Source organism: Lithobates pipiens, unplaced genomic scaffold, assembly GCF_037356315.1.
Source record: "Lithobates pipiens isolate NorthernLeopardFrog02 unplaced genomic scaffold, aLitPip1_a1.2 Scaffold_18, whole genome shotgun sequence".
In the NCBI taxonomy this organism is placed as follows: Eukaryota; Metazoa; Chordata; class Amphibia; order Anura; family Ranidae; genus Lithobates; species Lithobates pipiens.
Genome location: NW_027507758.1, coordinates 192,814,071 through 192,841,598, shown reverse-complemented (window position 1 = coordinate 192,841,598; position 27,528 = coordinate 192,814,071). Strand labels below are relative to the sequence as shown.

At 45.8% G+C, this 27,528-nt stretch overlaps 1 protein-coding gene across 2 annotated transcripts in view; it reads left to right on the top strand.

Annotated features, from left to right (window-relative positions):
• Positions 1-12,729: 12,729 nt before the first annotated feature.
• EDARADD (EDAR associated via death domain) overlaps positions 12,730-27,528 on the top strand; it is a 233,090-nt gene continuing 218,291 nt past the window's right edge. Inside the window, exon 1 of one of the 2 annotated variants that reach the window (XM_077486485.1) lies at positions 12,730-12,871. In XM_077486485.1, the coding sequence (XP_077342611.1) occupies positions 12,844-12,871 (28 nt within the window). In that variant the 5' untranslated portion in view covers positions 12,730-12,843. The remainder of the gene's footprint in view (positions 12,872-27,528) is intronic. The other variant, XM_077486486.1, reaches the window with a different exon arrangement.

Here is a 27,528-nt window from a genome sequence, read left to right as displayed (position 1 = left end):
TGACACTGACAAGGCTGCAGATGGACACTGATAAGGCTGCATTGATGGGTATTTAAATGTAAGTGTTATACGCCGATAAATACGGTCGTTTTTTCAAAATTGTTGGCCTTTTTTTGTTTATACTGCAAAAAATAAAAGCCGCAGAGGTGATCATATACCACCAAAATAAAGCTCTATTTGTGTGGGGGGAAAAAGGATATATATTTTGTTTGGGTACAACGTCGTACGACCAAGCAATTGTCAGTTAAAGCGACACAGTGCTGTACTACAAAAAAATGGCCTGATCATTAAGGGGGCAAATCCTTATGGTCCTTAAAGTGGTTGTATGGTCAATTTTTTAACTTTTACCTACAGGAAAGCCTATAATAAGGCTTACCTGTAGGTAAAAAAAATATCTCCTAAACCTGTACGGTTTAGGAGATATTCCCCTCGGTATGCGCCGCTGACTGCAGCGGCGCATGCGCACAAGGGGGTTCTCGGCGTGAAAATCCAGCAGCGCTCGTCCGGCCGGACTGAAATCTCCCGCGCAGGCGCGGGAGTGACGATATCGCGGCTCCGGCCACTCACAGCGCCGGAGCCGCGATACCCGGAAGGAGCTGACATGCTCCCTCGGCGTGGATCGGGCCAGATGTCGGGGCCTCGTTCTAAGGTAAGTATTTCATAATGAGCTAGTATGCGGTGCATACTAGCTCATTATGCCTTTTGCTTTGCAGGTTTAAAAAAAATAAATAATAATTTGCGGGTTTACTACCGCTTTAAGTGGTTAATTCACAACTTAAAGTGGTGTTGCCACCAAAAAATTATAAGCTGCTTAAAATTCGTAAAAAAAATTAAAATAAATAATTGGCAAAAAAAATAATTTTTACTCACCTCTAAATACCGGTTGCTAGGGGGTCCCTCGTAGTCTGCCTTCTTCATTGCCCAGGCTGGTGACATCACTTCCCCTCACGCCGCACATTCACCTGGGACCTGTCACGTGTCCCAGGTGACTGTACGGAGTATCGCTCGCGCATGCGCAGTGGGTGCCCGGCTGTGAAGCCACAGCCGGGTGCCCACAGTATGCATGACGGCGCCGCGAGCGGAGCGGGGAACGAGGGGGGGGGCTTCGTTCCCCCGCAGCGCTGGACCCTGGTGCAGGTAAGTGTCTGATTATTAAAAGCCAGCAGCTGCAGTATTTGTAGCTGCTGACTTAAAAATTTTTTTTTTTTTAGGGGGTACCCCACTTTAAGATCTTTTGCTATTGATGAGATAATTTTTCCCTAGATAGAAAACTGGAGCATGTCCAGAGGGTGGTGATTAATGACATATTTTGTGAACGATCTAGTTTGATTAGATGGTTATTATTGCAGAGGGGAGTCAGATGCTTTTGAGGACAGAGTACAGATCTGGGTTCTAATAGACCCCAGATCTCTCATTAAAGAGGACCTGTCACGTCTCATGCTATCACAAGGGATGACAGTTCTTCCTTGTGATCACGATAAAGTTCAACAAAAAATAAAATTTTAAAACATTTTTAAAAATAAATGAAATTATAATATTTTTTTTAAAGATTAAAGCTCCCGTTTCCTCATGCTCACATGCATGTGCAAATGAATACGTAAGTCCTGCATGCACATGTAAACAGTGATTTCACCACACATGTGAGGTACTGCCGCAGAGATCAGAGGGAAATGGTTCTAGCACCAGACCTCCTGCGTAGTTCTAAACTGGTAACATGTAGAGGCTTTTAAAGTGTCGCTTATGGAGACTTATAGGTACCCTAGTTTTTTTTTTTTTGCAAGTATAAGTTTATTCAAGAATTTTCACACAAATAGGGTAGAGCCCCCAAACAAGAAGGTACAACATAGACAGTGGAGGTCGCAGCCTCCAGGATGTGCAGCACATTAACAGGAATACGATTCCCAGCTGATATATTACATCGTGAATAGTAAATTGATTGTACCAGAAACACCCCCTCTGTCGGCTCCGGCAGAGGGGGCCAAAGGTATACCATATCCAGGCAATGTTTCAACTGCTAGACCCATAGGCCCAGATCACGACCGCTGTGAGCAGTCAGCAGGTCGCATTTATACAAAAAGAAAGAGAGGGTCGACAATTAGCGCACCAACAAGAGAAAAAAGAGGGGGGGTGAAAAATACAGAAAAGAAAGAAAAGGGGGGAGCGGAATGAGAGAGAAAAGCAGTGATAAGAGAGGGGAAGGATTAAGGGAGGAGGGGGAGAAGGGAAGGAGGGGCAAGGGAGAGATTAGGGAAGGGGAGTGGAGGTGATTCGGAGTACCCCACAGGAACGTCCCTTATCGCCCAAGAAGGGCTCTGCCTTCTGTCGAGTACACAAACGTATTCCAGAGGGACCAGGTCTTTCGGTAAATTTCCTGCCTATCCTGGGCTGTCATTATCAGATCTTCCATTTTGTTAATTTCTTCCACCCGCCGTAACCACATCGCCACGGAAGGGGGAGTTTGTTGCTTCCAGAGCAAAGGGATGCAAGATTTGGCCGCATTGGTGAGATGGCGCAGTATTGACCGCGCGTATCTCTTAGGGGGTATGTCCGACACATGTAAGAGGAAGAAGGCTGGGTCATTCGGGATTTGCCACTCCGTAAATTTTTGGGCAATGTTTCGGACTGCCGTCCAAAAGTCCGGGAAGATAAGGTGGAGGCGACTAGGGGTCAGGTACCATCTCGTGAGGATTTTATAATTCAACTCCTGTGTTTTGGTGCATATAGAGGATTTCAATGTGAACCGCAGAGTCTGTGCAATCTGCGCAGGTGTGAAGGTGCGACCCAGGTCCCCCTCCCATTTCGCGAGACTGGAGATACGGTGCGCTGGTGTTGGCGTATTTAGCAATACATACATCCTAGAGAGAAGTCGGGAGATAGGTTCCGTGTCAGAAAAGTGCTCCTCAAACTCGGTCAACGGTCTAGAATAGGCCACTGGGTTCGGGATGGACTGAAGAAAGTGATGTAAACGCGCGGCGTCCCAAAAATCCAAACCATAAGGACCTCTGAGGTCCATAAGGTCACTGATAGAAACCCAGCCGTCCCGCGTTACAAACTGAGAGGCCCTAGTAAGGTCGGAGTCCCGTAATTGACGAAACTGCATAGTCGGGAGACCCGGCGGGAATCTAGGGTTGCCGAGAATTGGTGTCTGCGGTGACGACCCGTCCGTTAGGGATTGTTGGAACGCCGCCTTCTCACTCTGGTAGAGGGTGTTGCCTATGAGCGGGTGGGCTTTCACTTCCCTTGGTAGTTCGGTCCTGCACCAAAGGGCAGACTTCAACGGGACCGGGCACTGGTGTTGCTCTATCTGGGCCCACAATTTGGTGGGGAGGTTGAGAGCCCAATCAACCACCCTACTCAGATGGGAGGCGCTATAATACTGCTTAATGTCCGGTAACGCCACACCTCCGTGTCGTTTTGGAAGGGACAGTTGGGAACGTGGTATCCGAGGCTGCTTTTGTGCCCAGACAAAGCGAGTAAACAGTGCTTGTACCTGTTTAAAGTAAACAGGGGGAATCCTGATCGGTAGAGTCTGAAATAAATACAGATATTTCGGCAAGATGCACATTTTTAGTAAATTACATCTACCGAACCAGGAATGCGTCCCTTTGTGCCATGAGTCCAAGAGCAGCCGCGTCTTATTAAGTAAGGGGGGGAAATTGCATGCGTACAGGTCTGCAAGGTCTGGAGGAATGTAAGTGCCTAGGTATGTCAGGGCGGTCGTCGTCCATTTGAATTTGAAACTGGATTGCAGAGCAGGGAGCAACCGTGGCGGTATCAGTATCCCCATGGCTTCCGATTTGGTGAAGTTGATCCTAAGGTTAGACAACAACTTCCCATAGATCTCAAACTCCTTGAGTAGGTTAGGTAAGGAAATGCCAGGGTTAGTCAATGTGAAGAGCATATCGTCGGCATAGGTGTTTGTGTTGCACACCCCCCACGGCTACTCCCTGTACATCTGGGTTCAGTCTCACCGTAGCTAGAAATGGTTCAAGAGTCAATGCGAACAGAAGAGGAGATAGCGGGCAACCCTGGCGCGTCCCATTAGTTATCGGGAAAGGGGTGGACAGCGTCCCATTAACCTTAACTTGCGCAGATGGCCTGGAATACACCCCAGATATACGTGCTATCATCCGGTCCCCTAATCCCACGTGTCTAAGTACAGCAAACATAAATGGCCAGTTTACACGGTCAAACGCCTTTTCGGCATCCGTGTTCAGCAGTACACATGGTAGTCCCGCTTTTCTCACCACATGAATCAGATTAAGCACCTTCCTGGTACCATCTCTGGCCTCACGGGAGGGAATAAATCCGACCTGATCTAAATGAATCAGTCGCTGAAGATGGCCCGCCAGCCTAGTAGCTAGGATCTTGGTGTAAATTTTTAGATCAGCATTTAGGAGAGAGATAGGTCGGTAACTACCACAGGCTGTCGGGTCTTTCCCTTCCTTATGGATCACCGAGATGTGAGCGGTCAAGGAATCTTTAGTGAACTCCCCACCCTCCCCTATTGCATTAAATAGTGCAAGCATAGGCTGCCCTAGCAGGTCTAGCAGGGGTTTATAGTATTGCAACGTATACCCGTCTGGTCCCGGGGCCTTCCCTGGCTTCATCGTCCCTATAGCTTTATGAATTTCCGTCAAAGTAATGGGGGATTCTAGTTCCTCCTTCACCGTAGGGGATAAGGAGGGAATTTGGGACTTTGCTAAGTAGTCGGTCAGGGCGGTCGGGGGTGGGGGGTGCGCCTGTAGATTGTAAAGGTCTGAATAGAAATTCCTGAACTCACGGGTTATATGCATGGGTAATTGGGCTTTCCGTCCCCCGGGCGCCACGACAAGGGGAACATATGTCTGAAGCTTACGTTCCCTGACCAGTCTTGCCAGTAGCTTCCCACATTTGTCGCCGGATTCGTAAGTCATCCCGCGGCAAAATTGAATGGCAGCTTTAGCCCTATAATGAAGAAGGTTCGTAATCTGTTTCCTGACTGCCAGCAGGTCAGTTTCTGAGGATTGCGAGGGAGCATGTTTATGTCTGGCCTCTATGACTCGTAGCTGTTCCAAAAGCTGGTTCAGCTGTTCGGTGCGTTCCCGTTTTATCCGGGCGCCGTGTTGTATGAGGACCCCCCGCACTACCGTCTTGTGGGCCTCCCACAGAACACCCGGAGGACAGTCTGGGAGGTCATTTTCCTGCAAATAACAACGCAGGGTCTTAGTGACAGCATCCAGGACCTCCGGGGTCTGGAGGAGACTCTCGTTCAGGCGCCAAAACCTATGCATCAGGGAGGAAGCGTCTGACAGCCTATATGTAAGGACGATCGGCGCATGATCCGACCATGTCCTGTCTCCTATGGAAGAGCTTTCAACCGCGTGCAATTGGGAGTGGGGAATCAGAAAGTAATCAATTCTGGTATAAAGTTTGTGCATGGGGGAATAAAACGTGTAATCCCGTTCTCCCGAATGCTGGAGCCTCCAGACATCTATAAGTTGTGAGTCATGCAGTGTCTTCGCGATGTGTTTAATCTGAGCTATCGGCATGGAGGTCCGGCCAGATGACGTGTCTACAGAAGGGATCAGCGGGGTATTAAAGTCTCCTCCTAGCAATAATTGCCCAACTTTAAATTCCTGTAGTTTTTCCATGGTCCTCTCTATAAAAGTGGCTTGGAGTTCGTTAGGGGCGTATATGGCCGCCAGAGTCACCTGTACCTGACCAATAAGCCCCTTCAGGAACACATATCTGCCTGAAGGATCTAACAGGGATCCCTGGCAACGCCACGGAAGTTTACTAGAGAGGAGTATGGAGACCCCTTTGGATTTAGCTAGTGGGTTGGTTGAATGATACGTCCATTGGTAGTGTCTATTGCGTAGGTATGGCAGTGCATTTGGCTTAAAATGTGTCTCTTGTATAAAGGCAATATAAGCATGTAATCTTTTCAGATCAGCTAGAAGCATGCGGCGCTTTTCAGGCGTGTTGAGGCCCTTTGCATTTAGTGACAGCACGTTTACCCGTGGTATCGACATATGCAAACCTAGGGGACCTCCGAATCAGAGAAAGGGGGGGGAGGACTGGATAAGGAAAAACAGGTGGGGGGGGGAACACTGGGCCGGGGAGACGGGGACGGTAAGAAGGGAGGCAGGAAGGGTGCAGGAGGGGTCAGAGCGGGGTGAGGGGGGGGGGGGGGGGAGCGGGACGGGGAAGGGAGGGAAGGGTTGAGGACCTAGAAAGAGGGGTGTAGCGAGGGAAAGCAGAAAGAGAGAGAGGAAAGAGAAAGACAAGAAACCGACAACCGGTACTGTTATGGGAAAAGAGGGGTCAGAAGAGGGGAGAAATAGAGCGGAGAAGAGGAAAGAAAGAGAACACAAAAAACTTTAAACACAGGAGTGGGCCTAATGCCCTTGCCCCCCTATAACACAGGTAAGAGCATATAATCACCCAGGGGAAACTAACCGTCACCCCTAGGACAATATGCCGGCCTATTGGTGGGGACGAGGCTGACAAGGAACCCGGTTAGCCAGCTCCACTGGCCCGCCTCCCACCTCTCGCAGGTCATAGATGTACCATGCGTAACACCTCAAAACCATCTAACAAAAATCTAGAAAATAAATAATCAAACCACAAAGTTGCATTCTGGGTAAATCAGATAAGTAGAGCAGGTAGCTATACTAATGAGCAGCAACCCAGGTAATATAACGAACAGGTCACACCGCGTCCGGGTAGTGCAACCAGAAGCCCCCCCCCCGGGCACATACAACCATCCTCATCCCCCAGCCCCCCCGCCCCCCCCCCCCCCCAGCAACAAGCGCCATCCACTGGGATGCCCAATCTGGACCGTCCACCCCCACACAGCCAGAAATACAGTGCCAAAAATAACCTAAAACAAAACGTAATAACAGGAGAATAGAAAACAAGGGCATAAAAGTAATGAAAATAAAAAACATCCCACCTCCCCCCTCATGGAGAACATGGCAGGCAGGATCCATAGTTCTGCAGCAGATGCAAGGGCTTGCATACGCCTGAGCACCCGAGCCAAGAGTACCTTCATGTGTAGAGAAATTCCTTGTTCGGAACTGTCAACCGGGCTATCAGGTCGAAGAGGTACTCCGGTAATGCCTGCCGGCAGAGCTTAAACGCCCCCGCTACATGTGGTGAAGGAACCGTCTGGTATCACAGTGGTGAGCCAGTCCGCTCGGAAGAGAAGCACCGTTACATCGGCGGAGTCCAGCAGGTAAGCTGAGTTGTTAACAACCAGAGTCCACGAGAGATAATACCCACCAGCAAGGGTTCCATGACACGCGGGGATATTCCGCCGCGTGTGACACGGAAGTAGTAATCTGTGGCACATTCGGGGATCCGCCAACAGGAGATGAGCCGCCACAAGAGGTATAGACTCCCGGACATGTAGGTAGTAGAGGGGCTCCATGGACGGCACTAAGGCAAGGAGGGGAAGGCAGGATAGCAGCAGAGAGTCAGCGAGGAGGGGGGGGGGTACCAACCGCCCAGGCCGTATTCCTAGTGCAAAACATCAGCTCATCGTATATAACAGCGTTGGCGGTGACAAATACAATGGTGGGGGCGAGCGGGGAGAGGGGGGGGAACAGCGGGCAAGGGACCAAAAGAGAGAAAAGTTACCTCAGAGCTCGCGGGAGTCCTCTCCTGAAGGCGCCCTGGGTCTGCGGCGTTGCCGCTGCTGCCTGGGCTACAAGTCACCTCTCCTGCCACGGTTCAGGTCCTGTCCCTGCGGACGGGGTAGAGACGCCAGCCAGTTCGGGATAGCGATAGGCTCCACATCCAGGAAGCTAAACAGAGCAGGCAGGGAGTCCATGGCACGGAGAGTGAAGACTCGTTGGTCCTTTCGAAACGTGACCGACAACGGGTAGCCCCATCGGTATGTAGCTCCACAGCGCCGTGCAAGGTCCAGCAAGGGCTTCAGTAAGGCACGCCGCTGAAGGGTGGCACGGGATATGTCCGGCAGGATCTTCACCTCAGCGCCATCAAATTCCAGAGTAGGGGCTTCCCATGACTTCCGTAGGACTTCCTCCTTGAGGCCATAATGGTGCAGCCGACACACAACGTCCTGCGGCCTGGTCAGATCAGCGGACCGGGGGCCCAGAGCACGGTGCACTCTATCAAACTCCAGGCGGGGTGGTAAATCCACCCCCGGGATGCTGCGGAAAATCGCAGTGACGGTGTCCGCCAGGTCCTCCGATCCTGTCGCCTCGGGCAGCCCCCGCAGCCGCAGGTTGTTTCTGCGGCTGCGGTCTTCCATCTCCTCCAGTCGCAACTGTTGAGTGAGGAGCATGTCCACGTGTGCTGCCTGTGAGGCCTCCATGGCCTCCACCCGTTGCTCCAGGGCCGATAGGGAATGTTCCCCGCCAGTGACCCTGTTTGCTAAGTCCTTCACTTCTCCCCGGACAAGCGCCAACTCTTTACGGTGAGTCTCTTCCACCTTATCAATCAAGGCGGTGATGTCGGCTCTCGTGGGTAGAGCTTGTAATAGCAGGCGGAGGTCCGTATCCACCGGTTGTGCCGGTCGGGGGGTCTCCATGATGGCCAGGGTAACACTATGGGACGCCTGGGGTGTTCCCAGGTGTGGGGCAGGTAGGGAAGCCTGAGAAGTCTCCGAATCTAGGTCTGGTGAGGAGCAGGTAGCCCGGTCAGTGTCCACGTGGGCGCGCTCCGGCGCCATATTGGGTCCCGAGGAGCGGTGCTGAGGGATATGAAAAAGCCTCCCAATATCACCCGAGTGCGATGCAGGAGTCGGTGGTCGGGTAGGCTTGCCGTTCCTGTGTGTGGTCTTCTTCTTTGAGGTGGTCATAGTGCGGTCTAACTGCACAAATTATCCGTCGAGGTGAGAGACGGCCGGGAGCTCAAGCAATGCACGTCTCTATCCTTCCATGTCCAGTCCACGCCCCCCGTACCCTAGTTTTTCACCATTCCGTGGGTGCCTTAAAGCGTGGCATGTTAGGTACCTATTCACTCTGCATAATATCATCTTTAATGTTGTACCAAAAATCAGGTGCTATAAAACATTTGTGTGCACTAAAGTGTTAGCGAAGATCTAATCCTCCTTTTCCTCCTGCCCCTGTCCTCCTATTCTCCTGTGTGTGCCCGCGGCCCTGCCCACACTCCAATCCGATTGAAGTGTAGGCAGGGAAGCCGGGGATGAGTGAGAGGGGAAGCCCAGCAGCCGGGAACATCATAGAGAATGAATATGGAGGATATGCAGACTGCATGAGCCTCCTTTCTTCCTGGCATGGGGTGAGTGAGTTCACCATCCATTCACTCCCTCCCTTCTCTCTCCTGCCTCTGAATCAGTACAAAAATGTAAGGGGACCTCAGATTTAAGGGGTGCTCTACAGGCTCTGATGTAAAGGGGGCTTTGGTGAGCAGAGACCCCCTTACATCAGAGTTCCCCATTACATTAGAGTCCACAAAGTAGAGCTCCCCATAACAGTGGAATTCTGCGGATTCTGGGGGCTCTGCAGACTCTGATGAACGGGGGGGCTCTGTGGACTCTGATGAAGGAGGGGTTCTGCAGACTCTCATGTAAGGGAGGGGCTCTGTGGACTCTGTAAAGGGGGGCTCTGGGGACTGTTATGTAAGAGGGGCTCTGCAGACTCTGGTGTGAGGAGGGGACTCTGCAGACTCTGATGTAAGGGGGGCTCTGCGGACTCTGATGTAAGGGGGGTTCTGCAGACTCTGATGTAAGGGGGGTTCTGCAGACTCTGATGTAAGGGGGTTCTGCAGACTCTGATGTAAGGGGGGCTCTGTGGACTCTGTAAGGGGGGCTCTGCAGACTCTAATGTAAGGGGGGCTCTGCAGACACTGATGTAAGGAGGGCTCTGCAGACTCTGATGTAAGGGGGGCTCTGCGGACTCTGATGTAAGGGGGGTTCTGCAGACTCTGATGTAAGGGGGTTCTGAAGACTCTGATGTAAGGGGGGGCTCTGTGGACTCTGTAAGGGGGGCTCTGCAGACTCTAATGTAAGGGGGGCTCTGCAGACACTGATGTAAGGAGGGCTCTGCAGACTGATGTAAGGGGACTCTGCGGACTGTGATATAAGGAGGGCTCTGATATAAGGGGGGCAGTCTGGACTCTCATGTAGGAGGGACTCTAGGAACCATGATTAGAGGGGAATTCTGGAAACTGTGATGTAAGTGGGGGCTTTCTGGAGACCAAGAAGTGGGTGGAACCTTGTGCGCTGCCAAAATGAAAAACTAAAACTAAGACTAAAAGCTCAAAACAGCTGCTGGCACTTCCCACACCTTCCCACAATGTGAAAAAAAATGAAACCTGTATATGTTTTATATATATATATATATATATATATGCACATATATGTGCATAAAAAGATATATATATATATATATATATATATATATATATATATATATATATATATATATATATATATATATAAGGTACCACGCTCCTACTCATGATTGGCACACAAGATAGTGCTGTAAACCAATATAAATAAATAATGATAGTGAAAATTAATAATAATGAAAATAATAAAAATATTAATATTAATAAAGTATTAACCGATTCCCGACCAGCGCACGCCGATGTACGTCGGCAGAATGGCACGGGCAGGATTATTGGCGTACAGGTGCGTCCAATCTTCAATGCCGCCCTGCCACCGTGTAAACAGCATTTCTCCATTCTGCCTAGCAACTAGTGACGCTGATCTCTGCTCCATGTGATTGGAGCAGAGATCAGTGTTCACTACATGAAAGCCCAACCCCCCACACTTAGTAACACACCCCTAGGAACACTTAACCCCTACACTGCTACCCACTGGTTAACCCCTTCACTGCCAGTGTCATTTACACAGGAATCACTGCATTTATATAGCAGTGATTACTGTATAAATGACAATGGTCCCAAAAATGTGTCAAAAATGTCCGATGTGTCTGCCACAATGTCGCAGTCACAATAAAAATCGCTGATCGCCACCATTATTAGTAAAAAAAAAAATAATAATAAAAAATTATTAATAAAAATGCCATAAAACTATCCCTATTTTGTAAACGCTATAACTTTTGCGCAAACCAATCAATAATTGCTTATTGCGATTTTTTTTTACCAAAAATATGTAGAAGAATACGTATCAGCCGTTTTTTTATATATTTTTGGGGGATATTTATTATAACAAAATATAAACAAATACTGTGTTTTTTTCAAAATTGTCGCTCTATTTTTGTTTATAGCGCAAAAAATAAAAACCGCAGAGGTGATCAAATACCACCAAAAGAAAGCTCTATTTGTGGGAAAAAAACACCAATTTTGTTTGGGAGCCATGTCGCATGTCCGCGCAATTGTCAGTTAAAGCGACGCAGTGCCGAATCGCAAAAAGTGGTCTGGTCTTTGACCAGCAAAATGGTCCGGTCTGTAAGTGGTTAAAGTGCTCATGCTCCATGAAACATACACAATGCAAAGTGATTCGAATAAATATTGCAACAAATTGCATAAAATTTGAATTAAAAATATTCAGCAAAAGTCCATAGTAATGAATAAAGTGATCAGGTGCCTTCATGCAATGTGCACTCCTCCCCCATCAGGTGTACCCTCGCCTTAAGGGCTTAAAATTAAGCCTAGAATAGTTAGCAGCAGATGATCTGAGTCATTCTGATGTGTCCTTTTAATGTGCTGGCTGCTGCATGTAGATACTCCACACTGGTAACCTCCTGCTCCCAATGGTAGCCCAGCTCTATGTGGATTCTATTATCTCCAGATTATTTCCACCAAGCCTCCTCTGCCGCCAGATCCTCTCTACGTCCTTCTGAATGGCTTTCTGGAGACCCCCTTATGTCAGAGTCCTCCCTTACATTCTGCAAAGGATCTGTGGACTCAGATGTAAAGGGGAACTCTATAGATTCAGATGTAAAGGGGAACGCTGTGGATTCAGATGTAAAGGGGAACTCTGTGGACTCTAATTTAAGGGGGGCATTTGTTATTAAATCCATATGATTAGAAAAGTTATTTAATGGCAAAATATATGTATAGTTCATGCTCCAAAAAAATTGCTGTGGTGATGATAAAGTGTTCGGGTTTGGTTTGAAGGAATAGTGGCAACCCTAGCCACGACTGCAGGAAGTGGGCCTGCTGCAGAGCATGTGAAAGGACCCCACTGCGGGACCATAATAAAGGGCTCCGCAAAGGAAGTATAGAGCCGCAGAATCAGTGGGAAGGGCCCTGGGCTCAGAGGAAAGGCCCCAAGACCAGAGGTCGGGGGGGGGGGACCCTTCATGGTTTCTTGCACTGGGGCCCTGAAGGTTCTAGTTACACCTCTGACGTGGGGGGCAGGGATAATGACAAACATTACGACTGTGTAAATAGAAAACCATGATACAAGCTATTTGTTTTAAACATTATTTATTTAATTATGTTATTAAAAAAAAAAAATATTGTTTTTAAAATATTTATGTTGTGGACTGATACCCTAAATATCCTCCTTTTGCTTTGTGTGTTATTTTTTTGCCATCAATATATTAGGAGATATGTATATACTTACCAACATATTTGTAATTGAACATCTTCAATTACAGTAATTTATTTTAAAACATGGGAATAAATTCAAACTCGAGCAAGTGCCTCTTTCTTATAATAAGGTTTTGTATTTTTATGTGATTTTTTTCTAAAAATGGCGTAAAGACGAAAGAGAGGTGTTATAGTGACATAATACACATATCCAGTAGGTGGTGTAAATTTGCTTTTAAAATCATCAGTTTTCCTTCGCACAATGTGAGATGCTTATTGGACAAACAGGAAGTAATACAGTAAGATCTGTTCATCACTCAACTTGTTAGGTACAGACCATAAGGGATCCTGGGACAATACAAACACATGGCTGCTGAGGAGCTGCTCTCTGACAGTAAGGCCAATTAAAATGTTTTCTTTTATACCAGGTCATTAAAATGTTAGCTTCTATTTTTCTTTTGAAAATTGCTTTCTTTGCTTTTCACAACAGATTATTTAATGTGAAAGACGTGTGTCTTTGTCTTTTTGCTCGAGCTATCCGTACTATAACTTCAGCAGCTAGACTTTTTGACTGTAGTCAACTGTATCCTGCAATACCTATCAGCCTAGCTATTTTAAATCAGCTACAGCACAAAAGTAGAATGTAAAATATCAGTTTAAAAGGTGTAGATAGTGTATGTGTGTTAGGAATTTATAGAGTTGAATATTTAAACCTCAACTGTCAATAGAAAAATAATAATAAGGAGAATGTTCATAATGGTAGTAGGTTGTAATTTACAGCTCATGAAATGTTTACTTTTGTTTTCTGTTTTAGATTAGGATCAATCCATTTATCACTGCCAATAAATAGACAACACAAATTTACTAGCTTCTTTTTAATCTCTTGATATACATGTATCTTGAAGAACTGAAAACATATTATTTTTAATGTTCAAATTGAAATATCGTTTTTGATATTGGTGGCTGGGTTACAAAGTAACCATAAGTTTGGGGAGTGTATGCATATACATACTGTATGTGTATATATATATATATATATATATATATATATATATATATATATCTATGGAGATAGATATATATATATATATATATTAGGGCAATTAAAGATTAATTCCTTGATTAATCGTTCATTTTTTTGATCGATCAAAATACTCACCTCTCCGTTGGCTTCCGGGTCTTCACGGAGTTACGTCGGAGATCCGGTGACGTCACAGTCATCGTTGTCACCGGACTCCTCTCCCCTTCCCCAAGTGCCTCCATCTGCTAATGAAGGGAAGGGGGGGAGGAGTTCAGTGACGTCAAAGTTCTGATTGAACATAACGCATACTGGGGTGGAGCTACACATGACGTCATCCGCTGCTACCCTACAGAACTAACACGATTGTCAGCTTTACGTTCTGTGTTTTTATCATCTTTATGTGAGTAGTTTGTTTTTGAACACAAAAATTGAATCTTATAGTTAAGCATTGAGCACTTAGATCTTTTCTGTCTACCCATGACCTGGCGTCCTTGCTGAGATCTAAGGAGATGTGAGAGAAGTTTATGGTCCATGTTAACCCTTTTGATACCAGCTTGCATGACCACCTGTTTGCACAGAAGTCCATGCCATAAGGTGAGAGTGCTTAGTTAGATCGGAGGTGGAGGGATTGTCACGCTACTGTGAAAAAAAAAATACTTACATCAGTGCTACAGTTTGAATTTAAAACGTATTTGCGTGAACTGTGAAGTTAAGTCATGGATTGTAGACACAAACTAGTGTCGAGTGATTGTATATAGTGCATAACACATTTACCACTGACTAATGCAGAGTTGCAATGCAAGGAGAACAGCAAAAAGTAGTTGGATCTGTATGTGCATTATAATTAATCAAAATTAGTCGATGAATCGATTAAAAAAAAAAATTGATTAATCGAACACGAAAATTTTAATCAGTAACAGCCCTAATATATATATATATATATATATATATATATATATATACACAGTGCCTTGCGAAAGTATTCGGCCCCCTTGAACTTTTCAACCTTTTTCCACATTTCAGGCTTCAAACATAAAGATATAACATTTTAATTTTTTGTGAAGAATCACCAACAAGTGGGACAAAATTGTGAAGTGGAACGAAATCTATTGGATATTTTAAACTTTTTTAGCAAATAAAAAAGTTAAAAGTGGTGCGTGCAAAATTATTCGGCCCCTTTACTTTCAGTGCAGCAAACTCACTCCAGAAGTTCAGCGAGGATCTCTGAATGATCCAATGTTGTCCTAAATGACTGATGGCGATAAATAGAATCCACCTGTGTGTAATCAAGTCTCTGTATAAATGCACCTGCTCTGTGATAGTCTCAGGGTTCTGTTGAAAGCGCAGAGAGCATCATGAAGACCAAGGAACACACCAGGCAGGTCCGTAATACTGTTGTGGAGAAGTGTAAAGCCGGATTTGGATACAAAAAGATTTCCCAAGCTTTAAACATCCCAAGGAACACTGTGCAAGCGATCATTTTGAAATGGAAGGAGTATCAGACCACTGCAAATCTACCAAGACCTGGCCGTCCCTCTAAACTTTCAGCTCAGACAAGGAGAAGACTGATCAGAGATGCAGCCAAGAGGCCCATGATCACTCTGGATGAACTGCAGAGAACTACAGCTGAGGTGGGAGAGTCTGTCCATAGGACAACAATCAGTCGTACACTGCACAAATCTGGCCTTTATGGAAGAGTGGCAAGAAGAAAGCCATTTCTCAAAGATATCCATAAAAAGTCTCGTCTAAAGTTTGCCGCAAGCCACCTGGGAGACACACCAAACATGTGGAAGAAGGTGCTCTGGTCAGATGAAACCAAAATCGAACTTTTTGCCCACAATGCAAAACGATATGTTTGGCGTAAAAGCAACACAGCTCATCACCCTCAACACACCATCCCCACTGTCAAACATGGTGGTGGCAGCATCATGGTTTGGGCCTGCTTTTCTTCAGCAGGGACAGGGAAGATGGTTAAAATTGAGGGGAAGATGGATGCAGCCAAATACAGGACCATTCTGGATGAAAACCTGTTGGAGTTTGCAAAAGACCTGAAACTGGGACGGAGATTTATCTTCCAACAAGACAATGATCCCAAACATACAGCAAAATCTACAAAGGAATGGTTCACAAATAAACATATCCAGGTGTTAGAATGGCCAAGTCAAAGTCCAGACCTGAATCCAATCGAGAATCTGTGGAAAGAGCTGAAAACTGCTGTTCACGAACGCTCTCCATCCAACCTCACTGAGCTCGAGCTGTTTTGCAAGAATTTCAGTCTCTCAATGTGCAAAACTGATAGAGACATACCCCAAGCGACTTGCAGCTGTAATCGCAGCAAAAGGTGGCTCTACAAAGTATTAACACAAGGGAGCCAAATAATTTTGCACGCCCCACTTTTCATTCTTTTATTCGTTAAAAAAGTTTAAAAAATCCAATAGATTTCGTTCCACTTCACAATTGTGTCCCACTTGTTGGTAATTCTTCACAAAAAATAAGAATGTTATATCTTTATGTTTGAAGCCTGAAATGTGGCAAAAGGTTGAAAAGTTCAAGGGGGCCGAATACTTTCGCAAGGCACTGTGTATATATATACATATACACAGTGCCTTGCGAAAGTATATATAATATATTATATTATATATAATCTATGACATCTTTCTCCATATGAATAATCCATGTCTACATAGATCCTCCTAACCTTGCAGGATCCAAGTTAGGCAAAAAAAAAAAGACTATTGTGTGGACTGGAACCTTTAGGCCAATGCCCATTTTTTCCTTTCAGATAAGGGGTATGCATATGCAGTGGACAAAGACCGCTTTCTAAACATTCAGATTATTTAATTAATGTCCACTAGCCTTCTGATGTCTGGTTAAATTCTTCACATATAAACTAATTCTCGAATGTTAAAATAAATGATGACATCTAGCCGTTAAAATATTACTGAACAATTTAGCAGCTATTTAGAAAAGAAGCAATGAGTCTGGGTAGTGAAATAGTATAAATAAGGGGTGCTTAGAGAGAAGAAGCAATGGCAATGTGGAGTGAAATATAGAAAATGGGCATTTAGGAACAGTGGAGTAACACAGAAAATAAGGTACTGATAGGTGCATGAGAAGGAGCATTGATATTGTGGGGTATGGATGAGCCGGTTCGGTTTGCACCAGAACCGTCAAACGGACCGAAAATTCGTATAAACTTTAGAACTCCATTAAAGTCTATGGGACGCGAACGTTCAAAATCAAAAGTGCTAATTTTAAAGGCTAATATGCAAGTTATTGTCCTAAAAAGGGTTTGGGGACCCAGCTCCTGCCCCAGGGGACATGGATCAATGCAAATTTCTTTTTTTTTAACGGCCATTTTTTCGGGAGCACTGATTTTAATGAGGCTTAGCCCTTGTACACATGGTCGGACATTCCGACAACCAAATCCGTCGGATTTTGTCCGACGGATCTTGTCCGAAACTGTTGCATACACACGGTCGGACAAAGTTGTCGGAAAATCCGATCTTTTTAGAATGTGATGACGTAATTTTGTTACGACGGGACTACGTTCAGGCTAGTAGCCAATAGCTTTGATGTAGGAATTTGATCTGAGCATGCGTGGCACTTTGTCCGATCGGAATTCTCTACACATGATCGGAGTATGTCCGATCGGAGCAGTTTGTCAGAAAATATTTCCGGCAAGTTGGAAAATTTGGTCCGACGGAAACAGTCCGATGCATACCACACACAGTCGGAATATCCGACAAAACGCTCCGATCGGACACATTCCGACGGAATCTCCGACCGTGTGTACAAGGGCTTAAAGTGAAAAAAAAATTGAAATATTCCTTTAAATATTGTGCCAGGGGGGTGTCTATAGTATGCCTGTGAAGTGGCACATGTTTCCCGTGTTTAGCACAAAATTTCATTTAATGGAAAAAAAAGTAATTTAAAACTGCTTGCGGTTTTAATGTAATGTCTGGTTCCGGCAATATGGATGAAAATCAGTGAGAAAAATGGCATGGGTAGCCCCTCTGCCCATTACCAGCCCCTTTGGGTCTTGTATGGATACTAAGGGGAACCCCGTACCCAAATTAAAAAAAGGAAAGGCGTTGGGCCCCCAGGCCCTATATACTAGGAAACAGCAGTATACAGGCAGTGCAAACAAGACAGGGACTGTGTAGGTTTGTTGTGTTAAGTAGAATCTGTTTGTAATTTTGAAGTGGTACATTTTAAAAGTGTAGCTTTAGTCAAAAAATCTAAGCTTTTTGGAAAACATAGGGAAGGGTTATCACCCTTGTATAATTTATTTTTTCATCTCACTTCCTGTTGTCTCATTCCGTTTGCAAGTAGGAGGCGTTTGCAAGTTGGGTGTTTGAAAGTAGGGGCCTGCCCTATATGCTCTACAGAAATTTGGCCCTAAGGTGTTGGTGTTGCCACAAGTTAACACTGTAAGCCCTCAAAGTGACTCTTGGTGGGCACTGGAGCGCCCTGCTGTGAACTATTATATCAAGAATTGTAATTACATGCCATTGTTGAACAGTGGTAGAAAAATTGGGCCTTTGGTGGTTGTGGTGGTGGCGGTGCAATCTGATGCACTTGTCTCAAAAAAGGCCCACACCAAAGAAAATTTGGAATAACGCAGAGGCAGCGCCCTACACAGGCGGAGCTCATTGGAGATAGTTGGGGGTAGCTTCAGGTGTATACTGTGCAGGAGGCCCAATACACTGACTGTAACTGCTCCAGATGCCTGTGGTATAGAAACGGAACAACACCAGCAATTGGGGGTAGCTTCGGGTGTATACTGTGCAGGTGGCACAATACACCGACTGTAACTGCTCCAGATGCCTGTGGTATAGAAATGGAACAACACCAGCAATTGGGGGTAGCTTCAGGTGTATACTGTGCAGGAGGCACAATACACCAACTCTAACTGCTGCAGCTGCCTGTGGTATAGAAACAGAACAACACCAGCAATTGGGGGTAGCTTCAGGTGTATACAGTGCAGGAGGCCCAGTACACCCACTGTAACTGCTGCAGCTGCCTGCGGTATAGGAATAGAACAACACCAGCAATTGGGGGTAGCTTCAGGTGTATACTGTGCAGGAGGCACAATACACCCACTGTAACTGATGCAGATGCCTGTGTTATAGAAACAGAACAACACCAGCAATAAGGGGTAGCTTCAGGTGTATACTGTGCAGGAGGCACAATACACCCACTGTAACTGCTGCAGATGCCTGTGTTATAGAAACAGAACATTACCAGCAATAAGGGGTAGCTTCAGGTGTATACTGTGCAGGAGGCGCAATACACCCACTGCGCTAGGTTCTCAAGAAAAGATGACACTGTCCCTGCCTATCCTCCTCTCTCCCTGAACGCCGCAACACACTACACAAGGCCGCCTCGTTGGTGCCCTTATATAGTGTGGGGTGTGTACTAAACTTCCTGAGCTATAATTGGCCACAGGCAATTATGGCTCTCCTCGATACCGGTGCTGTGATTGGCCAAGCATGCAGGGTTACAGTGCATGTTTGGCCAATCATCAGCCAGCAATGCACTGCGATGGCGCAGTGCATTGTGAGCCGTGAGCGACCACTCGAATATGGTACGAGCGGCCCATAACGTTCACATATTGCCTAGGGAGAGACCTTGAGCAAGAAAGGGTGCTGAGAGTGAAGATGCATGGAGAAGAGGTCAGGGGTTTTGGGGACCAAACCATTAGTGGATGTAGATGGTGTATGTGTTTCTCCCTTGTCCCAACCCCTTGGTTTTGGATATAAGAGGCTGCTGAATAATTTTCTATTTGGCTGATTACTCTTTTGTCGAGAATGGGGGCATAAAGGCTTTCAGAACTTGAAAAGCTACTCTGATTTCAAGACTGTTGCATAGAGTATATCCAGGGGGGCTCTCTAATTGGCTTGGGACATGTTATTTAGATAAGGGGCTCCCCAGAACAGATGACTTGCTCCTAAGCTGATTACATTCTTATGACAGTGGACTATAGAAGGGTCTCCTGAAGTTGGATATTTTGGGTCACCACCAAAAGAAGTATTTATTCTTTTGGGTGATATGAATGGTCTGATGTAGACCATTCTTGTTTCACTGGTTGAGGAATCTGACCTAAAAGATGGCTTCTGCCAATAGGATCACCCGTCCTTTCAGCCAATTGGGTAACCGGTGTCAAAACCCACTTCCCGATTGGCCGGGAGGAGGATCTGTGTTACAACAGCAAATATTGATTCACTGTTGTGACACACTTGGGTGGGCTTGGAGCGCACTCTCTGCGACCCAAGCCCATCCTATATTGAAGCCTATTAGAGCCTCAGTCTCTAAGTCCTGAAAGGGGCCGGATGCATGGATAGGGAAGGCAGTGATGGACAGAGAGGGTGGCAAATAGATGTATGAGTGCTGGCAGCATTGCTGCAGAGGTTGAAGGGGTGGGGGGGGGGTCAGTCTTCTCAGACCATACACCGCACACTACATCAAATTGGTCTATATGGCTGTCGTCCCAGAAGGAAGCATCTTCTAAAGATGATGCACAAGAAAGCCCGCAAACAGTTTGCTGAAGACAAGCAGACTAAGGACATGGATTACTGGAACTTGTGGTATGATGAGGCCAAGATAAACTTATTTGGTTCAGATGGTGTCAAGCATGTGTGGCGGCAACCAAGTGAGGAGTACAAAGACAAGTGTGTCTTGCCTACAGTCAAGCATGATGGTGGGATTGTCATGGCCTGGGGCTGCATGAGTGCTGCTGACACTGGGGAGCTACAGTTCATTGAGGGAACCATGAATGCCAACATGTACTGTGACATACTGAAGCAGAGCATGATCCTCTCCCTTCGGACACTGGGCTGCAGGGCAGTATTCCAACATAACTACCCCAAACGCACCTCAAAGATGACCACTGCCTTGCTAAAGAAGCTGAGGGTAAAGGTGATGGAATGGCCTAGCATTTCTCCAGACCTAAACCCAAATGAGAAGCTGTGGGGCATCCTTAAATGGAAGGCGGAGGAGCGCAAGGTCTCTAAGCCCTTGTACACACGGTCGGAGATTCCGACGGAATGTGTCCTATTGGACTGTTTTGTCGGATAATCCGACTGTGTGTGGTATGCATCGGACTGTTTCTGTCGGAATATCCGTCGGACCCAATTTTCCAACTTGTTGGAAATATTTTTAGACAAACTGGTCCGATCGGACCTTGTCCGATCATGTGTAGAGAATTCCGATCGGACAAAGTGCCACGCATGCTCAGATCAAATTCCTACACCAAAGCTATTAGCTACTAGCGTGAACGTAGTCCCGTCGTAATGAAATAACGTCATCACGTTCTGAACGATCAGATTTTCTGACAACTTGGTCCGACCGTGTGTATGCAACAGTTTCGGACACAATCCGTCGGACAAAATCCAACGGATTTGGTTGGCAGAATGTCTGACCATGTGTACAAGGGCTAACATCCACCAGCTCCGTGATGTCGTCGTGGAGAAGTGGAAGAGAACTCCAGTGGCAATCTGTGAAGCTCTGGTGAAGTCCATGCCCAAGAGGGTTAGGGCATTGCTGGAAAATAATGGTGGCCACACAAAATATTGGACATTTTCACTTAGGGGTGAATTCACTTTTGTTGCCATCGGTTTAGACATTAATGGCTGTGTGGTGTTGAGTTATTTTGAGGGGGACAGCAAAGTTACACTGTTTTACAAGCTGTACACTCACTACATTACATTGTAGCAAAGTGTAATATATTCAGTGTTGTCACATGAAAAGGTATGAAAAAATATTTACAAAATTGTGAGGGCTGTACTCACTTTTATTTCTCGTGCATCACGTGCCACAGAGTCTCAGTAATTAATGATGGGTTATATAGGGTATCACTAGGTGATTGGACACTGGCACACCCTAGACAGGAAGTTTAACCCCCTATATAACGCCTCCCCTTACTGGGAGTACCTCAGTTTTTTTCGCCAGTGTCTTAGGTGTTGGTCACAAGTAAAGATGTGCTGTGCTGAGCTCTGCTGGAATATCCTGCACTGGGGCAAGCTATGCAACCGGATCCATTCAAGTTGTCTTTTTCAGGCCGAATTGGATGGTACCTGGGCCTCTTGTCTGAAGAAATGAGGTTTTACCTGTAACGCTTCTCTTTTTAGAGAGCTGAACCCCGGGATCCAGTATTTGTTTTTTCAGCCATATCCCTGGCGGGGGCTTTACAGGCCCAGAACTGCGGATCCCCCTATATAAAGGGGGCCCCAGTCTCTGAAGGGAGCCCACCGTGAGAGGTGAAGATTGGGTCCGTTATACAGAACCCTGCAGCTGGATAAGGTAAGGGAGACTCCTCAAGAATTTTTCTAATTCTAGTAGGTTTCTCTTTTAAGTAAATGTATGCTATGCCTACAGTCGCCTCCTGGGGCTGTCAAGAGCACATACCTTTTCATGCCAGATCTGTCTGTCTCGGTGTCCATGCTGTACGCTCCTCCAAGCCAAGCTCCAGGTAAGGTGTGGGAAGGGGGTTTTCTCTTGCAGGGATTCTCCCCCCACGGCTTAGGTAAGGCACAGGGAAGCGGTAATATACCGCACCTCTCGCCGCCACCATTACAGCGGCCTCTCATCCACCGGCCCTCCTCTCTCCTCTGCCCTAGCCTCCCCTCCATGCTTGTCCTGAGGATCCGAGCCTCGGCAAAATGCTAAAGCCTCTTTATGAAGGGGTGCCCCCACTCGCTTGAGTGGGTGGGGGGAAGACTGCTACAGTTCTCAAGGGTCTGGCAGGAGGACTTTCAGGACAGATGGATGGGCTCCACAATAACTCTAATTTACAAACTGGAGTTCCGAGAATTCCCCTCTCCTCGTTTCCTCAGATCAAATGTTGCCAGAGACATAGAGAAAAAGAAGTCTCTCTTTCTAGCGTTGGAGCAACTTTTGTCACAAAAAGGTATCGTGGTAGTTCCCACACAAGAGCAGGAATTGGGGTTTCATTCAAACCTTTTCACGGTACCAAAGCCAAATGGAGATATCGGACCCATTCTAGATCTCAAAGATCTAAACCAATTCCTAAACGTACGGTCCTTTCGCATGCAATCAATCTGATCGGTAGTCTCAATCCTACAAGGAGGAGAACTTCTGGTGTCAATAGACATTAAGGATGCGTACCTGCATGTACATATTTTCCCTGCTCATCAAAAGTATTTAGTTTCGAAGTAGAAAAATGCCACTTTCAGTTCGTAGTTCTGCCTTTCGGGCTAGCTACTGCACCTCTGGTGTTTACAAAGATCTTGGCCCCTCCTCTGGCCAGGTTAAGGGCCCAAGGTATAACGGTTATAGCGTACCTAGACGACCTGCTCTTGATAGAACGGTCGGTAGCCAGCTTGGCCCAAAACGTGGTCACCATAGTCAACTACCTGGAACACCTAGGTTGGGTCCTCAATTTAGAGAAGTGTTCTTTAAAACCAGTAAGAAGTCTAGAGTATTTGGGTCTGGTCATAGATACAGCCCAGAAGAGAGTATTTCTTCCCCAGGCGAAAATCAGTGCCATAAAAGAACTGATTCGGGTAGTCAGGGCAAAGAAGCATCCCTTTTGCCTTTGCATGAGGCTGCTGGGGAAAATGGTGACTTCATTCGAAGCAGTTCCGTATGCTCAGTTTCATTTGAGACTGCTTCCAAACAGTATCCTGTCTGCCTGGAACAGGAAAGTCCAATTGTTAGATTTTCTGATGTGTCTGTCTCCTACAGTGAGTCAGAGCCTCAATTGGTGGTTGATACCCGAGAATCTGCAAAAAGGGAAATCCTTTTTACCTGTTACCTGGAGAGTGGTAACAACAGATGCCAGTCTTTAAGGTTGGGGAGCAGTTCTGGAAAAGTCAACTGTCCAAGGGAGATGGTCCAAGACCGAGAGGACCTTACCCATCAAAATTCTGGAGATCCGTGTGGCATTTCTAGCCCTAAAGGCATGGACACTCAGGTTACAGGGTTTCCCTGTCAGGATCCAGTCCGACAATGCCACAGCAGTGGCTTATATCAATCACCAAGGAGGCACCAGAAGTTGTGCAGCTCAGGTAGAAGTAAACCAGATCCTAAACTGGGCAGTCCCAGCGGAATGGTCTCTTCACCCCAACATCTTCTCTGCCCTATGCCAAAGATGGGGGGTTCCGGATGTAGATCTCTTTGCATCCATGTTCAACAACAAGAACGACAACTTTGTGTCAAGAACAAGGGATCCTCCTGCGTGCGGGGTTTGATGCGTTGGTGACTCAGTGGCATCAGTTCTCATTGATGTATGCATTCCCTCCTTTTCTGCTACTGCCACAACTTCTTCGCAGGATCAGGCAGGAAAATAAGTCCATACTTCTGGTGGCTCCAGGGTGGCCCAGAAGAGCTTGGTATGCAGAAATAGTAAAAATGGTGGTAGGTTCCAAGTTGACCCTACCGTCACGTCCAGACCTGCTAGCCCAGGGTCCTGTGTTCCATCCTGCCTTACAAATGCTAAATTTGAGGGTTTGGCTATTGAAACCCACATTCTGAAGAATCGTGGGCTTTCAGGCCCTGTGATTTCTACCTTGATTAATGCAAGGAAGCCAGCTTCCTGAATGATTTATCATAGAGTCTGGGTCAGGGGTTGGCAATCCCAGAAAATATGTCATAGGTAGGATCCTTGACTTTCTGCAAATGGGGTTCGAAATGAAGTTGTCCTTGAGTACCATCAAGGGCCAGGTCTCGGCCTTGTTAGTATTGTTTCAACATCCGCCTGCTTCGCATTCTTTGGTCCGAAGCTTTATACAGGGGGTAACATGCCTTAATCCTCCAGTTAAGGTGCCCCTAAACCCCTGGGACTTGAATTTGTTTCTATCAGTTTTACAAAAACAGCCTTTTGAACCGATACGTCAAATTCCCTTGGTCCTGTTGACAAGGAAGTTAGTTTTTCTGGTAGCCATTTCTTCTGCTAGAAGAGTATCAGAATTAGCAGCTCTTTCCTGTAAAGAACCTTATTTAATCATGTGCAAGGATGGTATTGCGCCCTCATCCTAGCTTTCTACCGAAGGTGGTTTCAGGTTTTCATCTGAACCAAGATCCCTGTTCTATGGAAGAAAGGTCACTACATTCTTTGGATGTAGTGAGAGCAGTCAAAGCCTATCTGGAAGCGACTGCTCAGATTCGCAAAACTGATGTTCTGTTTGTGTTGCCAGAAGGTCCTAATAGAGGACAGGCAGCGTCGAAGTCTACCATTGCTAAATGGATTCGACAAGTTATTGTTCAAGCTTATGGTTTGAAGCAAAAAGTTCCGCCTTTTCAAATCAAGGTGCACTCCACAAGGGCTATTAGTGCTTCCTGGGCAGTGCATCACCAGGCCTCTATGGCTTAAATTTACAAGGTCGCAACCTGGTCTTCAGTCCATACAGTCACCAGATTTTATCAGGTGGATGTGAGAAGGCATGAGGACTTCGCCTTTGGGAGCAGTGTGCTGCAGGCAGCGGTACAAGGTCCTCAGGTCTGATTACACCCTACTTGTTGTTGTTCCCCTCCCCTCAGATAGCATTGCTCTGGGACATCCCATCAGTAATTACTGAGACTTTGTGTCTCGTGATGTAAGAGAAAGAAAATAGGACTTTTATAACAGCTTACCTGTAAAATCCTTTTCTTTTGAAGTATATCACGGGACACAGAGGTCACTCCCCTCTTCTAATACACTTACATTGCTTTGCTACAAAACTGAGGTACTCCCAGTAATGGGGGGGGGGGTTATATAGGGGGTTAAACTTCCTATCCAGGGTGTTCAATCACCTAGTGATACCCTATATAACCCATCAGTAATTACTGAGACTTTGTGTCCCGTGATGTACCTCAAAAGAAAAGGATTTTAGAGGTAAGCTGTTATAAAAATCCTATTTTGAGAAATACTGTATATTAGTACATGTGAGGCACTGTTTATTAAAGGAGAAGTATGGGCAAAGCTTTTATGGCTATACTTTCATGGATCACAGGGCTAAAGCCTCCAGATCGATGCTGCATCCAACTAGGTGAGTATAAGGTTTTTTTTTTATAGCCTCATACTTCTCTTTTAATGGATGCTTGGCTGATATATTTTGATGAGAGATTTTTGGCCATTTTTTAATTTAAGTTTACTTTTGTTACCTGTGATCCAGAGTCAGCTTATAGTGGGCTATTATTTGAAAAAAAAACCTTAGCTCATCTTCATTCTTGACTTAGTAAGCACAAACTTTCCAGCCCCAGAGCACTACCCCCAACATTTATGCACACCGAAGGCCTGGAACGCAAGTTTTCTGCAAGCAGTGTAAATACCTGAATTTGACTTGGCATAAGTTGCCTTCCCTATATTGCAGAGTTCAGACTGGGAGAGGGAAATGCAGCACAAGGAGTCAGTCAGTTGTACTGCGTCTGCATGGCAAATGAGCTAACAAGGCACATGCTGGCAGGAAGCGGGAGCAGGGAGACAGTGAGATGAGCTCATTGATCTGCTGCTTTTATTTTCACTGTCCAGTCACAGAATGAGTGAGGGACAAGACTTGTAAGGGCTCACGCGCATGGCTACTTGTAGGCATTTTATGCACCTAGCATACATTTCCCTGTGCTTTCTCACGGCCAGGGAGCCTCATATGCTTAGTACAGCCTAACATGCAAGTTGCAAATTTCCATGCTTGGGGTAATATGTCAGACGCACATGCATCACAGATGGAAAGAAGCATCAATGTGTACAACAGTATGGCTGTATACAGCTATTCAATTGGCAAGTGGTATGCGTTGCTGGTGGCTCATCAGGCTCGAGAAAGCTCTGGGACATTTATGCTGGGCATAAATAGTCCATATATATGAACCTAAATGTTACTTAAAGGATAAGTTCAGCTTTGTTTTTAGGGTGGCACATGTAACATCTTTCTGCTCCTGCAGTGGCTTGGCGATCCGAGCCCTCTGTGTGACAGCAGTACAGGGAGAAGTTCCCCATACCTGCTGTCACTTTTTGAAAAGGGTGCAGCCATAGGGGGCTCTGCCCACAAGGCCATGCCATTCATTCACAAAGTTATGTGTATGAATGAACTCCAAGTGTCCTTTGTGGCTGTCGGCTTGTAGTTCTCCATGAACTACCACAGCGCTGTTGAGCACTGTGGTAGTTCATTGAATCTTCCTGTCAGATTGTAACACTGCTTGCCCTTAATATGTATGTGCAGACAGCTCACACTGGCAGTCTGTAGGAGAACTGCATGGCACCAGCAATGTGCTGATCGCTAGTGTAATGTTTTCCCGGGCTCCCAAAAAAAAAAAAGTAGTAAATGAACATTTTTTTACCTGCAAAAACAAATATGCCTTTTTATTTATTTTAATTTTTTTAAGGTCGACGTATCATTTATCTGCAGCAGAGAAAAACAGGCCTCCTGTCCTGAGATGTGTGTATAGCTTTGTAAATCTCAGGAAGTAATAAAAAAGAAATAAAACATTTTAGGAAAGTAAAACAGTTCCTACATATGTATTTCAGCCGTGTTTCTAGCTGTTTGCCTTGAGTTCAGTTTTAACCATCCACTTGAATTATTTTGGGCATGGCTAGGCCTGCTTTAAGTGACATTAGTAAATAGTATGAGGAATAAGGTGCTGCCCCTTACTATTTCCATGTATAGTAATCCTACAGAAATAGTATTGAAGAAATCTTGGAAGGAGTGACACACATCGTCTTTGTGTTGCTGCTATTTGTTATGCAAAGGATGAGTTAATTGTGACTGGGGGAGAAATGTGTGTAGCAGGAATGCAGTTGTTTTCCTTAATCATTTGTTCTACATTCCGGCAGCTCATCTCAGGTTCACAAACCCTCTTTGTTTAGATTTGGTTGGGATACTTTTCATGAGAATAAGTACTGGAGAGTATAAAGACTTTCTAGCATCCCGTTATCAACCATGATCCAATTTATAATATATATATATAAATACTGCCTGTGTGTGTGTGCATGCACGGAGGGAAACTTAACAATACTGCTAGTTCTTGGTGGGGTAAAATAAAAATAAAAATATCTACTGAGAAAACAGTTGATGCATGAGAAAAAAATGCTTTGA